Source organism: Rhinatrema bivittatum, chromosome 1, assembly GCF_901001135.1.
Source record: "Rhinatrema bivittatum chromosome 1, aRhiBiv1.1, whole genome shotgun sequence".
Taxonomy (NCBI): Eukaryota; Metazoa; Chordata; class Amphibia; order Gymnophiona; family Rhinatrematidae; genus Rhinatrema; species Rhinatrema bivittatum.
In genome coordinates this window covers 252,842,507-252,859,618 of record NC_042615.1, presented here as the reverse complement: position 1 = coordinate 252,859,618, position 17,112 = coordinate 252,842,507, and the positions used below count along the sequence as shown (strand labels likewise).

At 42.0% G+C, this 17,112-nt stretch overlaps 1 protein-coding gene across 4 annotated transcripts in view; it reads right to left on the bottom strand.

Moving 5' to 3' along the window:
• The window catches only part of CHL1 (cell adhesion molecule L1 like), a 244,933-nt gene that overhangs the window by 87,787 nt on the left and 140,034 nt on the right, over window positions 1-17,112 (bottom strand). For all 4 annotated transcript variants that reach the window (XM_029593458.1, XM_029593467.1, XM_029593449.1 and 1 more), the window contains 5 exons: window positions 13,537-13,668; window positions 5,830-5,973; window positions 1,591-1,702; window positions 1,311-1,477; window positions 171-336 (listed from right to left, as the gene is read on the bottom strand). In XM_029593458.1, the coding sequence (XP_029449318.1) occupies window positions 171-336; window positions 1,311-1,477; window positions 1,591-1,702; window positions 5,830-5,973; window positions 13,537-13,668 (721 nt within the window). The remainder of the gene's footprint in view (window positions 1-170; window positions 337-1,310; window positions 1,478-1,590; window positions 1,703-5,829; window positions 5,974-13,536; window positions 13,669-17,112) is intronic.

Genomic DNA, 17,112 nt, shown 5'->3' with positions numbered 1-17,112 from the left:
AGAGGGCAGGTGAGAGAGAGAAGAGGAGTAGTTTCCTGTGTCTGAGAGAGAGAAGGGGAGAGGGCAGTGAGAGAGAGAAGAGGAGTAGTTTCCTGTAACTGAGAGAGAGAAGGGGAGAGGGCAGGTGAGAGAGAGGAGTAGTTTCCAGTATCTGAGAGAGGTTTCTCTACCTGTTGTGTTCTGTGCCCATCAACAAGATCTCTTCGTCATCCTTTCTCCAGGATATTTTCAAACTGTTCCTCAGTTGGGGATCTGTTTCCACATGGCAATTCCAGAGCACAGTTTGGGATTTTAGAATATAGGCACTTGCAGGCATTAACCCGACCTCTGTGGCATCTGATAATCAGAAAGCATTAACTTGCTTATGTTTCCAGAAACGTTCACATCAAGTACTCTATAGCAAGGCTGCACAATTAAAGGTGGAAACATTTCAAAGCAGGCCCCATACTAAGACGGTGAAGGTTTCACACTGTGGGCATTGTTTGACTCCCAACCAGCCTTCAGCCTCAGATTTATTTATAACACTTTACCATACTTACTGCAGGAAGAGGAAAGGAAGGAAGAAGAAAGCCAGTGACCTCAATGTCAGATGAAGTGACAAATGTTAAAAGTAACAAAACTGGCTTTCACAGTAGCACCAGGGAAGGATTTAGGATTTTGTCGCCCTCAGGCACTTTTGGTGACTTTACCCGCCCCTCCCCCCCCCCCCCCCCCCCATCTCCTGTAAGGGTCTGATACAGGGTAGCAGAGGGCTGTTCTCTGCTGAATGAGCTTCAGCAGAGCTGGAAGGCAGAAAATCTTAGACAGCCCGCTGCCCTTAAATGTCTGCTGCCCTAGGCGCAGGCATAATGGGTGCCTATTGACAAATCCAGGGCTGAGTGGCATCCTGTGGTCTTAAGAGGATCAGCATTAGGAGGAACTCTGGAATAAGCTGTGTTCTGCCCTTCTGCTCCTTGGTTACAGCAAGGAGCTGTAACGCCTCTTGTGTTATACAGGGACAAAGTGGGAATATGTCGGAGGGTGTGCTTGGTAATTCCCTGATGAGCGTTAGATGCAAATTGGTGAGAAAAGAGAGGTGTGTGCATGACAGCTGCCTGAGAAACAGATGGAAAGTGGTAAGGATGGCTCCCTGATGAGTGCCAGATAAGAAGTGAGGAGAGATGGCCTGTCTATGATGGCTTCTTGAAAGTAAGCAGTAAGGAGACAGTCTTCGTGTGATGGCCGCCCGATGAATGCCTGATGGGAAGCAATAAGGAGAGAGAGGACATTAAGGGAAAGATTGTAGAGAAGAAGTTAGCGAGAGGCATTACCTAAGACCCTCAGGTGGGCGGTTATTGCTGTTTTTTTCAATTCGTTGGTCACCCAACATGTGTAGGACCCAGAATCGTCCTGATCCGGCTCCTTGATTTCCAGGGTGCCGTTATCATGAATGAAGAAGTTGGCTCCCTGTAGAGGAGCAGTACTGTCCTCTTTGATCCTGCGATATAACAAGCACAGACGTTACTGCTGGACTAACATGTACACCATCTGAGAGGCAATAACCACATAAGGAAGAGCAGCAGTGTGGGAAGTTCTCAGGATTACACTTACCAAGATATTACTGGTGTTGGGACAGCAAAGACTTTACAGTGCAAGAAGACTGGCTTTCTAGCCACAGTGAGGTATTCCACATTGTTCAAGGACAAAATCAGTGGAGGAATATCTGCAGGACACAATGCAAGTCAGCTTATCTGTTCAGAGAGAGACGGAGGAAGGAGAACTGGCTGGGGGGCTGCTCATTTGTCTTGGAGTGGTGTGGGACCACTGGAGGTACTCAGGCTTCAATAAAAAGACTCCTGCATGGCAGTCACTGGCTCCATACACACCTGCAGCATTGCTGTTACTTCATTCAAACAGCAAAGGGAGAAATGTGCTGTAAAATGGCATTTGTAGACGGTTCCTTGGGGGTTAGCAGTAGCTGAGGTCATTGCATCTCTGCATCCCCAGTAGTGATTGTTCTTAGAGCAGCCTGGCAAGTCAGATTCTAATGAGAAATGGGGATAGGACTGTTCTAAGCAGAGCGGATCTAGCGCTAATCAAGTAGAGGGAGATTATTAGGAAGTGAGAAACCAAACCGAGATCATGTTTGGAAAATGTAAAGCCCTGTTTTGGGCACAGGGCGGATGATTTTCAAACTGCCTGCACAGCAGTATTTCTGCATGCGCATTATACTTATGCTCCTAAGACTGCTTTCAAAATACTTAGGTAACTGCCAAGTATGTGCGCACATTTCATTTAAATTTAGTATTTACATACCACCCAATCAGACTACCACCCTTTTTGGAGGGCATATCACACATAGAGATCAATATTCAGTAACACTTAGATGGATACTTGGAACTTAACCGGATAAATGGTACTGTTTCAATATTTGGCTAAATAGTTATCCGGCTATGTGAGGGCTAGGGTTGCCAACTGGCTCCAGATTTTCAGGACAGGTCGATTCAGTCCTGGTTTTACTTCCCTCCACGCAGATACTTATAGACTTGCTCTTCTTAAGGAATGCTCTAGGGAAATCAGAATAAGTCCCAGCATGCAGTGGGGTAAAACCAGGACTGGCTCAACCTGCCCTGAAAATCTGGAGCCAGTTGGCAACCCCAGCAAGGGGTGTTCTGGGGCAGACCTACTTATCCAGCTAGCTTAGCCACAAGATATTTTAGTACAGCCATATACACTCATAAAACGGAATATTTTGCACATGAATGGCTTTGAAGATTCAGTCCATAGAGCAGTGAATAGGGAGAGTAATTTTATAACAACCTGCATAATTTATGTATTGCCAAAACACATAATTTATGCCAGTTTTCAAAACAAACTTGTGTACATACATTTGCTTTGAAAATGCACACAGAGTTACACCTGCTCTTTGCAGGGCATAACGTTTATGTGCATGAAAGTATTTGTGAAACCAGGTTACATACATACTTGTATGTTCACAAACCCCACGCAGTTTTATGACAAGCCATTTATGTATGCACATACATGGCTGTGAAAGTTACCCCTATAAAGGGCAGTATTCAAAGTGGTGGGAATGGGGGTTGGAGAGAGGAAGGTTAAGGACCCTCGTCCCCTGCCCATGCTTCAAGTACATGGATATCTTCCCTGCTGCTTTTGAAAAGAAACTCCAGAGAGTTTCTCTTTGAAAATTAGCTTGCAGGTGTCCCCCACGGATCTGCAAACTGTCCAGGGACTTTGACAGTTTTCCACATAGAGGGCAAGTTTCAAAACCAGTTGCCTGGGTGAATTGGCCTAACTATAAAATTTATCCTTCCCTATCTAGCTGAATGTCTGTGAGGGCCTCCACAGTGTGGTCATATTTAGCTGAGTTGAAAAGAGGCATTTCAGGGGGGTTGAGTAGGTCTTTAAGTTGGGGGAGGAAAAAAGCATGTGTACATTTGATTTTCAAATGTATGTGCGCTACTGTTCGGCCACTCAGCTGTCTACATCAATAGATGGTGGAATGTGTACAGGCCCGTTGTACATGTGCAGGTTAAAGGGGTCATTTTTCAAAGCCATTTACATGCATGAAAAGGGCTTGTGCATGGAAATGGCTGGTTCTAAAATTCTCTGCTGTGGTGCACATAGAAGTATATGTGTGTGTTGTCTGATTTCTTGCATACTTTCAAGTACACAAAAGATAGGCGTTCCTGGCCATGGACCTGGGAATTATTTTAAAAAGTGTGCAGGTAAATTAACAGAAGGCAAAGAGCAGGTATAACTTTGTGGGCATTAGTTTGTGCAGAGATCATTTTCATAGCGATCTTATGGCCATAAATTCACTTTGAAAACTGGCGTAACTTATCCACGTTGGCAACGCATTTGTTACACAGGTTCACAGAAAAACTATCTTCTACGCTAGATATTTTTCAAAGAGAAATTACCTTTGTGGTTTCTCTTTGTACATTAGTTTATGTACTTTGCCAACTAGGTGGCCTTTGAAAATTGATCCCTTCATGGCTCTTGTAAGTCTCACTGCTGCTCAAGGCTGCTCGTACCCTGCCAATGCTACAGTATTAGCCCCTCCCACAGCAAATAATGCACTGTTTGGGCTTACATCCTGATGATGTCACAGTGCTAGCCCCTCCTACTCAGCAGAAGGTCCCACCCACATCATACACTGTACTGTTTGAGCTTACATCCTGCTGATGTCACAGTGCTAGCCTCTCCCATTTAGCCATGGATTTGCTCAAGCCAAATACTGCACTGTTTGAGCATACTAGAGGATCAATACAAATATTGATATACCAGAATACTATTGCATCTACTTTGTGTTCCACTGGAAGTGTACACTTCTCCAGCTGGTTAAAAATAGAGTAACCGGAATTGGCCACAGTATTCCAAGGTGCACTATGGATTTGTATAATAGCATAATGACAATTTTGGAATTGTTTGTAAGGCTTTCTTAGTAATTCTGCATGTTCTATCAACATTTTTGCATGTCACTGCACACACTGAGCTGATGTTTCTAGAGTCCTGTCCACAGAAAAGGTAATTTTATAACAACTTAAGCTTTGCCAAAATGCATATTATGTTAATTTTCAAAGTGAATGGATGCGCAAAAGGTTGCTTCGAAAATTACCTGAAATATTGCACACAAACTAACCTGCCCAAAGTTTTACCTGCTCTTTGCAATATGTAACTTGCACGGGTTATTATATTCACATACTTTTAAACTCAAAAGTATGCACGAAAAGCCCAGTTCTGCTCCCAGGAACACATAATTTTCTTTTGAATAAAAGTATGTGCGAAATATGATTATGCACATACTTTTGTGCGCACAGACCTCACACAATTTAACAAAGGCGCTATTTACATACATAAATCTGTGTCCCTAAATCTTAGGCTTCTGAATTTTGGTAGATTTTCAGCTGAATTCAGGTACATAGATTGCCAGTTGAACATGTTCTTCATTTTAGTGACCTAAACCAGGGTGGTTTGGGTTTATGAGCTGTATTTTGTTTGGTATTTGATGTCATGATTTCAACTACGATGGCAGATAATGGAAGTAGGGGGCTAGTTGTAAGACTGGTGTTTATTTGTGGTAACTTGTTTTATCTAGTGATGTAAGCCACTCTGAACTGACTGTAAATCAGAAGTGGGCTATAAATCCCATATTAAATTCAACTGAAACTCATGCGTTTCGATTCAGGCCTTCAGTTCATGGGGGCAATTTTCAAAGTACTGCCAGGGAGCACCTCCTTGACCCTGCAAGAAAAAGGGACGATGCTGAGGGCAGAGTTAGAGGTGGCAGGCTGCAGCATGGAGAGGGATTTCATTTTGAAATCTTCTTTTTGAATCTGCAAAGTAAGCAGGGCAAAGAATCCCCGCAGCACCGGCCTCTGGAGCACTTTCAAAGAGAAATTCTGCGGGCCTGTAAACTAAGTGGGAAGGTGGCAGGTGCAAATAGCCCTCCATTTGCCTAGATTTAGATGTCTAAATTAGGTTCCTAATGCTGAATATTAGTGCTAAGCACCTTCACTTTTTTTCTCCACTCTGTCTCTGCCCCTGTAGTCACCCACTTTTTAGTACCTAAATGTAGTTGTTCAGTGAAATTAGGAGCCTAAATTTAGGTGCACCTCTCCAGCCACTTTTCAAAGAGGCTGATTTAGGATCCTAATTTCCCAAGTTAAGCACCTTTGAAAAATTAACCCCATTGACTCTAAGATCTCTTGTAGGAACATAACAGTTGCCAAAGTAGATCAGATGTAAAGTGCATCACCTTGCATCTTTCCTCCAATATTAGTTAATGTGCCTTGTGAGTGTAAAAAATAAGTTGGAAGGGTTACTTACGTAGCACATCAATATTGGCACTTGTGAGGATGGTGCCATGTGTGTTGGAAGCCTCGCACTGATACACAGCACTGTCTTCTAACTGTAGGTTAGTGATACTGATCTCTCTTCCAAAATCCAGATGGTTGAGAGGAAGTGTTACATCTAAAAGATAAGACACAATGGGAGTAATTTTGTAATAGTCTGCATAAGAAAGTCAGCAAATATGCACATAAGTTACACCAGATTTCAAAGTGAATTTATACATGTCAATTCATTTTGAAAATTATCCCACCCGAATTACACAGGTTTCTGGCAGGATCCCAAAGAACAGATGCAATCCTCCTTGCTCATAACCAGGGATAAGCGGTGCATTTCCCAAGTCTAGATGATTAACAGCGATTTATGGACTTTTCCTCCAGGAACTTGTCTAATCTTTTAAAAGCCAATTACATTTTCATCACATCCCCTGGCAATGAGTTCCACAGTTTAATTGTGCACTGAGTGAAATAATACTTTCTCCAATATGTTTAAAAGCACTACCTATTAGCTTCATGTGTCCCCTACTTCTTGTACTGTTTGAAAAAGTAAATAACTGTTCCCTGTTCATCTTTTCCACTCCACTCATGGTTTTATAGACCTCTATCTCAGCCATCAATTCTTTGTGCTAAAGAGCCCTAACCTGTTTAGCGTTTCTTTATAAGGGAGCCGTTTCATCCCCTTTATCATTTTGGTTGATCGTTTCTAGTTCTTTTTGAGAAGGGGCAACCAGAATTGTAAACAATACTCATGGTGAGGTCACACCTTGGATTAATACAGAGATATTATGATATTCTCTCTTTTATTTTTCATTTCTTACTAAATACTTAACATTTGATTTGTTTTTTGTTTGCCTCTGCCTCTCAAAACATTTTCCACAATGATTCCAAGATCTTTTTCCTGGGAATGATGCCTAATACAGAACCCAGCATTGTATAACTATTGTTTGAATTATTGTTCCCTCTATACATCACTTTGCACTTATCCACATTAAATTTCATTTGCCATTTCAATGCCTAATCCATCAGGCTCACCTCCTGCAATTCTTCACAATCAGCTCTAATGATTTAATTTTCTGTCATCTGAGAATTTGATCACCTCACTCATTACTCCCTTTTCCAGGCCATTTATAAATATATCAAAAAGCATCAGTCCCAGTAAAGATCCCTGGAATGCTTCACTGTTTACTTTTCTCCATTGAGAGAAATTACCGTTCAGGCCTATTCTGTTTCCTATCCTTTAGCCAGTTACCAATCCACAATAGGAATTGCCTCCTATCCATGACTTTTTAATTTCCTGATGAGTTTCTCATGAGGGACTTTAATATCGTGTAGGGAGACACCTGAAGTTTCACTACTATGCAGCAAAATATGGATTCTGCCTCACAAAATGGATGCTTGACCTTCAGTAGAAATACAGAGATGATGAACTTTGACCAGACTAGCAATACATGACTGAGTTATCTGATCTGCCAGCACATGCTGTTTAACTAGGCCCCTCTGAAGGAATACAATTTCTGTACAGAAACAGACCTGACATAAAACATTACAGGACAGATGTTTGTGTGTGTGTGTGTGTGTGTGTGTGTGTGTGTGTGTGTAAAAAGATCTAAGACCTGCAGCAGAACTCAATTCTGCCTGGAGACAAGATCCTCCAATGCTGGAAGATGATCTTACAGACAGGCCAGCTCTGTCATGCAACCAGGTCATTTCCCTGGTCAGATGCCATTCAGCCCAATCGTGCACCGGAGAACACAACCAGAGGGGTCAAGTGAGGGGGATCCAGCAGTCCGAAGTGAAGAAGAGATCTCTTTTTGTGCTCCTGTTTTTACTATACTTGAGCTCTTGAATATGCATATCCTGGCTCTTAAAAACAGCATGAGAGAGGGGCTTAGGGAGGTGGTGGTGAAGATAACAGCCGATCCATCGCCCCTACCCATCCCTGCCACCAAGCGGATGAGCTTCTATGTCCTGGAAGGCACTGCAGTTAAGAGAGTTTCCTGATGGCTACCTAGCAGCTTGAGTCAAACCTGTTTTTTTCTTCTGCTGGGGTTAGACAAGTCGTCTTAGATCAGCAGGTGACTGGAGCCACTAACACATGCCCCCATCAGCAAAGACAGCCTCTGGAAACTCCAGCTTTGTTCTTGGCTCAGCACAGAGACATCATCAGTGGTAAGACAAAGGTTAACCTTCTAAGAGTTATGGGGATATTTAGCTAAGTTTATTAATAATATTCTAAGCAAGTCAAGGTTATTCTGATATATATTGCTCTGGGTTCACCTTTACTATGCTAAGCTTTAATCATTATTAGTATATGCTGTGTTAAGGACTGTAGTATGAGTTTCTTACCTAAGAGGCATAAGTGGTCTGTATTATTCTGAGTATTAAGTCTGAAATGTCTGAACATAAAGGTCTGATTCTGAGATAAACCATTGCTATTCATGGTTGTACGCTCCTTGTAGATCCAGTTTCGTGAAAATCTGTGCCTCTTGCAGACGGTCAAACAATTCGCTGATGAGGGGTAATGGGTAGCGATCTTTGCGGGTGATGGTGTTCAGCCCCTGGTAATCGATACAGGGGCGTAGTCCTCCGTCTTTCTTCTTGACAAAGAAGCTCGCTCCTGCAGGAGTGTCAGAGGGTCTGATGAACCCTTTTTTGAGATTCTCTTTGATCTATTCGGACATCGCCTGGGTCTCCGGGCGTGAGAGTGGATATGTTCTACTCTTGGGAGGTGTAGTGACAGTTAGAAGTTCGATAGGACAGTTATTCTTTCGGAGTGGAGGTAGTGTGTCTACTTTTTGTTTTGAAAATACATCCTCGAAGTCAGAGTATTGGGCCGTCTGACGCCAGGACTCAAAATGGCGCCGATAGCCTTTGCCCATACTATGTCACAGGGGCTACCGGTGCCATTGGTCATCCCCTGTCACATGGTAGGAGCACAAGATGGCGCCGATGGCCATGTGACAGGGGCTGACAAATGGCACCGGTAGCCCCTGTGACAAAGGCTATCGGTGCCGTGATGAAACTAGCACCGAGGGTGTGAGTGAGTTCCCGGACCCCACCGCTGGACCACCAGGGAGTTTGGTGACTCTTGGGGGGGTCAGGAGGGTGGGGGGGGGGGTTTACATTTTTATTTAGGTCGAATTAAACAGAAATCTGTTTAATACGTGGGGAGTTGCGATGCGTTTCGCCTCCCCACGTATTTAACAGATAGCAAAAAATAAGTTGCGGATTACAAATACGTGGAAAACGGATGCACACCTCTAATGCACATGCGCTTGCTTACTTAAAATGCAGCACACATGTGCCGATATGAAAGTCCCTGGGAGCGGGCTGACGAACTTGCACACATGTGCATCCGCACGCCAGTATGAAAGTTACCATCTTAGTTTTTCTGCTATAGCCTTGTCTTCCCTGAACACCCATTTTATGATGAAAACCACTGAGCATTTGAGCATTATAGTATGCCTTCCAGACTGGCTCTGTTTAGTTTAAATCATTGTAAAGATGTGCTCTCAAGTATTATATATTGTACTCCAAATGAGGTCTCATCAGAAACTTATGCAGAGGCATGATCATCTCCTTTTTCCTGCTGGCTATTCCTCTCCCTGGAAACACAACGGAAGCTGATCCAAAATGGCAGTGTAACAACCAGAAGTAGAAAGATCGGTTAAATGCAAAGATTCTTTATTATCACAGAGTCGGGCCTATATACTGTGATAATAAAGAATCTTTGCATTTTACCGATCTTTCTACTTCTGGTTGTTGTTCCTCTCACTGTACATCCAGGCATCCTTTTACCATCACTTTGTCTACCATCTTAAGAAAATCAGATATGACCACCTCCAAATTCACTTTTGTTTTGTACACAGAAGAAATTCTCCTCCTATACTGTATTGCTTCCCTGGGTTTTTCCAATCCAAATATATAACTGCAATTTTTAGCACTAACTTTAGCTACCAAATTTCACGAGATCCCTTCCCAAGATCAAGCTTCACTAGATTCCTCTTCATGTTTTCCACACCTTCTAGAGTGTCTACCCTGTTGCAGATTTTGGTGTCATCTGCAAAAGGGCTAATGTTTCCCGATAGTGCTTCTGCAAATTCACTGATGAAAATGTTGAAGAGAACTGGGCCGAGGTCCGATCCCTGCAGCACATCAATGGTAACCTCCCTTCCTCAAAGTGAACTCTTTTTATTACTGTTCTTTATTGCCTCCCACTCAATCAGTTTCTAACCCAGTCAAATGCTTTAGGGCCTATATCTTGGGCGTTCAGTTTGCTTATACATTTTTTATCCAGAAAAGTGTAAAAGGCCTTGCTGAAATCCAAGTGCATTACATCTAGTACTTTCCCCTGATCTAACTCTCTGGTCACCCAGTCAAATAATGATTAGATTTGTCAAGGCCTACCTCTGGGGAAGCCATGTTGCCTTGGATCCTGCAATCCATTGGATTCCAGAAACTTCACTATCTCTTTTAGCAGCGAATCCATTAGTTTATGCACCATAGAGGTTAGACTAAACCACAAATAGTTCCCAGCCTCCTCCTTTCTTTCACCTGAAGGGGGACCACATTTTCCTGTCTCCAGTTCTTTGGAACAACTTCTGTGTCTAAAGGAGTGTTAAAAAGGTCAGACAGCAGAGCTTCCAGAACGTCTCTAAGCTTCTTAATAGCCTCAGTTGTATCCCGTCTGGCCCCATTGCTTTATCTACATTTTGCTTTGCTAGTTCTTCTTGAATAAGCCTTCTGAAATTGATTCATTTCTGTTTGTGGCAGTTATTTGTGGTTCTACTCCAAGCTTTTCCTCAGTGAACACTGAATAGAAATATTTGTTAAGTAATTTCATTTTCTCCTCTTCAGCCTCTACATATTCCCTGCCCCTGTCATCTTTAAGTCTTACAATCCCATTTTTTCATTTCCTCCTGTCAGTAATATGTCTACAAGTGTCTTGTTGAACTCTTTTACTATATTAATTATTTTCTGTTCCATTTGTGCCTTTGCTTTCCAGATTACTTTCTCTGCTTTTCTTAGTTTTTTCAGATATTTTTGCTTGTCTTCCCTCTTTCTGTGATCTCGTGTATTTTATGAATGCTAACCTTTTTTCCCTTACCTTTTCAGCCACTTCTTTGGAAACCACAGTGGCCTCTTTTTCCTTTCACTCTTATTTTCCTTTGTGACAAAAAGGTTTGTTGCCCTTACTATGTCTCCTTTCCTGGCATTCAGGTCCCTTGCCTTTGAATGAACTACTGCTGCCTGTGTGCTAATACTGAACTGCGCCATCCAATGATCCCAGGTGATCCCTCACTACAACATCAGAAACACTCTCCTCTATGGAACATTATGCCCTGCTCCCTCTCATGTTATTTTCATTACCAGTTACCAGAACAGTTCTTCCTGCATATACTCCAAGAATACCAGCTAGGTACCTAGGGGTAGATTTTAAAAGATGCGTGCGCGGCCTACATGTGTGCGTGCTACCCGGCGCACGCACATGTACGCCCGATTTTATAACATGTGCGTGCAGGTGCACGCATGTTATAAAATCAGGGGTCGGCGTGCGCAAGGGGGTGCACAACTGTGCACCTTGCATGCGCCAAGCAGCGCTGCCTTCCCCCGTTCCCTTCCCCCTAACCTGACCTTCCCACCCCTTCCCCTAACCTTTTCCCCCCCAGCCCTACTCTAACCACCCTGTCCTTTGTCTTATTTTTTGCACCTGCCGACAGGCTGCCAACACATAATCCTCTGACACAGTGACAATGGCTGCTCTGTCTGAGGCCTCTGGCCCCACCCCTTTTGTAAAGCCCTGGGACTTACACGCGTCCCGGGGTTTTATGCGCTTTGCCAGGCCTTTTAAAATAGGCCCGTTGCGCGTAACCTTTTTAAAATCCAGCCCCTATCTTTTAACCCTTTCTCCAAGAGCCATTAAATCACTTTTGTTAGGTTCTGTGTGGTGCCTAGTACCTGTTAGTGCAACTAGGATTGCCAGCCTAACCTTAACTGGTTAGCACTGGCAACGCTCCTACTTAGCCAGATACATTGGAATTTATCCACATAAGTAGTGCGCAACTGCTATACTCATGTATTTTTATGTCAGCTTTAAAAATAAGATTTTACCTGTGTAATTTATAGGCATTTACCCCTGTAAATTGGCTTTTATATGTGTAAGTCGGAAGATTTTCTAACATGTTCACAGCAATGACATTTCCAGTTTTACCTTTTAGTCTACAAGTTTGCCCAGGCCATCTACAGGTCGTCGAGACCCCTCCTGGCCCTTCAGCCTCAACTCCCCCCATTTAACCCAGACCTCCCACCCAGTCAGCATTTCACTTTTATGATGTTTACGATTACTTACGCCAGAAATAGAGCAGATATAAATATATGCAAGAAACTGCCATATCTACATGCACAAACTGGTTATAAAATAGCAACTTACTTGCCTAAATGTTGGCCTTGCTCCAGAATGGCCCTGGCTTGTCCCTTTTTTACACGTGCTAATTTCCTCGCAGATCCTTACTTGTGTATTTTGAGGTTTATAAAAGAGCATATATGCAAATATATGCTATGTACATGCATGTGTGCTGATTTTTATGTATGCAACTCTTTGAAAATTCACCTTTAAGTGTCTATGGGTATTGTAGTGTCTCGCTGTACTTGCTACCTACAGGTTTCTTCCTAACATCCCAAACACATTATAGGTGTTCTAGGATTAGTTTTCAGCCTACCCATGGTATTTTTAATCCACAGGGCATGCAAGCAGATTTTGTAAAGAAAACTCTCCACATGTATCTCTTTCAAGTTCTGCCAGACAGCCAGTACTATGGAAATTCCTGTACCCTACATACTTTGTAGGTGCAAAATATGTAAGGTAAAGCTGGATGAAGCACATGCATGAATTTCAGAATTTAACCACTGCCCCAGCTCCACCTCTAGCAAAGTCCCTTTTCCCCACAGTGGCCAAAAGCAATTTTCAAAGAGGGTTTTTCTTTGGGAAAATTGCCCCTATATTATTTCCTAGGCACTTAGTTTATTAGTTTATTATATTTAATATACTGCCTTTCCATATCACAAATCAGTGTGATTTACATAATTATAAATCAAACAAAAATAAAAACAATTTACATAATTATATTTATAACAAACAGATATAACACTATGTCACTAACACAAAACAGCATATCAAATAAACTAATAAACATAAAACATAAACCCATAACATCTCAACAAGGCCCTAACACCAATAAAACTGTCAATCTCACGAGAAAGCACATCATGATACATACTTCATAGCATGAGTAAGAGCAGTACATCCGCCTAAATATCCAGGTCTTAATACCCTTTCCAAAATTCCTAGAATTGAATACCTTGTGTAAATCAGCGGGCAAAGAATTCTGTATCAGGGGACTCTTGTAAGTAAAAGCGCACTATCTAGTGTTATTCGCAGCCCAAGCAAATCTTGTTGAGGAGGTCGCAGAGCTCTGCCTCGTACATATGGAAACATGAGGTCTGCCAAATACTTTGGTCACCTTCTAGATAAAGTTTTAAAGACTAGGCATAGGATCTTAAACCTGACACTATAAACTATTGGAAGCCAATGCAGGTGTTGCAAACATGGCATAAGATGACTGTATTTCTTAATGCCACATATCTACTTCCTATGTAGGGGTATCATATCCACTCCATATATACTTACTAACAATTGGTACTCCATTCACTTTCCATTTGATTTCCGGCTGTGGATTACCTGTAGCATCACAAAGTAAGACAGTGTTGGAGCCAATACTGTACACATTACTCTCTGGTTTCTTCTTCCATTGTGGAGGCTCTGATACACAGGAAATAAGAAGGCAGCTTAAGTACAATTATTGTCATTGAAACCCTTGAATTTTATTTATATACCCTTAAGCCTAATGAACAAACTATTGTCTTTCCCTTTTTCCCCATAGAAAAAAATCAGACAGGCTGAGAAGTCTATGCTTTTTGTCTATACACAGAAATGAACTTAGAAAAGGAACAATTCTTTGGATACGAGTCAAAATAACAAAGAAAAAGGTATAATTTATAGAACAATTTCTGTGTCATGGTGAATATGCAGGTGCTTTGGTAAAAGGTAGAATACTTTGTGATGCCACATTTTTTCCATAAATCACATAGCCTCTCGTGGATCATCTTCTCACTCAGTATTAAACAATAAAGACTAAGGGGTCGATGCAATACTTTGGTGCAGAAAGCGGGTGCTGAAAGTCAGTGCCCGCTTTCTTAATGCGCCACCAGGTACCCCCCATGGGGGCGCCATGCAATATTTAAATTAGGGGGTTGCGTTAGCAAGGAGAGCCCGAGTGCATTGGCCCACCACCGGTTAGGAAAACCGATGCCGAGTTTATTGGCGTCGGTTTTCCTAAACACCGCACAGCTAGGGGGGGTTCAGGAATCAGACGCTTCTCAATTGAGCATCTGTTTCTGCATCCGACTGCCGGCGGTTTTTTAAACTTTTTTTTTTGTTTAAAATTTGTTTACTTTTTCCTCCTACTTAATATCGCAACAATATTAAGTCGGAGACAGTAGAGAAAAGCAGTTTTTTTCTGCTTTTCTGTACTGGTTTAAGGAGCGGTTAGCAATTAACGCCTGCTCCAGGCAGGCGTTAATTTCTGATTGCTAAATGTGCGCCCTAGATGCACATTTTTGTTTTTGAATCGGGAGTGAATGGTAATGGCCTCAATCACATGCATTTGCATGTGATTAGTTCTATGAGACTCACTCTGCATTGGATGTGCATTGTAGAGGCACTAATCCCCTTATTGCATAAGGGGATTAATTATCGCCTATACAATCTGCGTCCAACTGCGGGTTATACAGTGCGCATTGGCCCCTAAATCTGCAATCAGGGTTCCTTCAGAGATCTAGATGAAAATTGACTTAGTCTTTCTAAAAATGCATAAATAATTGAATGGAATCTATAGTAGAGCATGTCCCATTTAGAAATGGACTATGGTAATGCAGTGAGGAATAATCATGGCAAAGATCAAAGTCTCTCCTGTTTAGTCTAGCAATAGTTAGAAAATGCTGCAGTACAATTTGCAAAATTTTGTGACACATTTATTTTGAATTATATATAATTACACTTTATAGAGGCAATTTTTTTTTAACATTGTAGGTAACTTGTGTGGCAGCTGTGAACATCATAAATTGCACCAATTATCAAAACAAACATATGCACTGTTAACTTTGATATTTTGCAAAAAATAATGCACACAAAGTCATCCACACAAAGTTATACCTGCTCTTTGCAACATAACTTGTGAGTGTGTGGATTTACTTGCATACTTTTTAAAATGAAAAGTATGTGCATAAATCCCAACTCCGTCCATCAAAAACCTTTTTTGCACATAAAATTATTTGCAAAATCAGGATAATGTACATATTTTACGTGCACAAGCTCCAGGCAATTTTATAGCAAGCTATTTACATGCATACATCAATGTTTTTTGCATGTAAATGACTTTGAAAATTTATTCGTATGAGGATATTTTTAAAAGGTATTTCTGTGGTGCTTTACTATGGAAATACCCTTATGTAAACTTGCCTGCCAGATATGTGGGTAAAGGTGAATGTTTAAGTCCTGTGTACACATACTTTACCTGCATTTGGAGAGGTGCTCTGGGGAAGGGATCTGAGAAGGATTTTCATTTACACACATGTATACACAAACTTTCATGGTAAAGCCACCAAAATAGGAGATATAATTATGTGTGAGAAGTTTTGCCAGAGTAATTTAAAAAATGAACTTATGCAGGTAAGTTCACTTTGAAAAATGTTATAACTTATACATGTAATCTCCTGCAAATGTAGGAAGGCTGCTAAAATAATTAGCCCCACTGAAGGCAATATTCAAAGACATTTCCTGTTTTACCTGCAGAATTGGGCTATTTGAAAACTGGTCATCCTTCATGGAAGTAAAATTATTGTGCATTGATCAACAACATGCACAACTTTACCCACGTTCGGGCCGATACAGTAAGTCGTGGGAGAGCGGGCAAATGCCCGCTCTCGCGGCGCGAGCACAGGCCACTCTCCTGTGCGTGCGATTCTGTATTCAATGAGGGCCCGTGGCAAAAAGAGGCGCTAGGGACACGCTAGTGTCCCTAGCGCCTCTTTTTGGACAGGAGCGTCAGCTGTCAGCGGGTTTGACAGCCGATGCTCAATTTTGCCGGCATCGGTTCTCAAACCCGCTGACAGCCACGGGTTCGGAAACCGGACGCCGGCAAAATTGAGCGTCTGGTTTTCAACCCGCGAGCTGATTTCAAATTTTTTTTTTTTAACTTTTTTTTAACTTTCGGGACCTCTGACTTAATATCGCCATGATATTAAGTCGGAGGTGCCTGGAGAAATTAACGTCTACCTTAGGGTAGGCGCTAATTTCTGAAAGTAAAATGTGCGGCTTGGCTGCACATTTTGCTTTCTGAATCGCGCGGGAATACCTAATAGGGCCATCAACATGCATTTGCATATTGCGGGCGCTATTAGGTTCGGGGGGGGTTGGACGCGCGTTTTGAACGCGCTATTACACCTTACTGAATAAGGGGTAAAGCTAGCGCATTGAAAACGCGCGTCCAATCCCGGGTTAACCGTGCGCTCCGCTGGAGCGCACTGTACTGTATCGGCCTGTAAGTATGGAAGCATTCCCACAGGCAGGGTTAGGTCGGAGGAGGCAAGAATGTGCATAGTTTTGTATGGAGAAAATGCCTGCAGATAAAGTAGGTGCAGATCTTTGCAGGTGCTTTTTCTGGGTACATAATCAAAGCAACAACTTTGTTCATATAACTTTAGACCAGATATTCAGCCAGTGTGACTTTGGGCTGAATGTCTGGATCAGGTTAGCCATACCAAGCAACCCAGGTAACGTTACCAGACATGGCTGGCTGAATTTACACAAGATAAACAAAAAAGAGCCAATAAGAATCCCACACAATATCATGCACAAAAAAGGAATCTGCGAATCTAAGAAAGTATCTCACTTTGCCACTCCCAATCGTTGCTTTTCAATCATTTTTTTTAATATAATATAAATCTTTAATTTTAATTTTTAGCATTAGTAACCACATCAGCAAGCCTGACAACGTGCCTTATACACTTAAAAGGCCGTCCGGACTAATCAATCATTTGCGGTATTAGTTCAAATCTTATAAATACCCTGTTTTTCAATTTTTCTTTTTTTGATATTGTTACATTAGCAATCCTTTTAGAACTTCAGAATATGTCCCTTGTATTA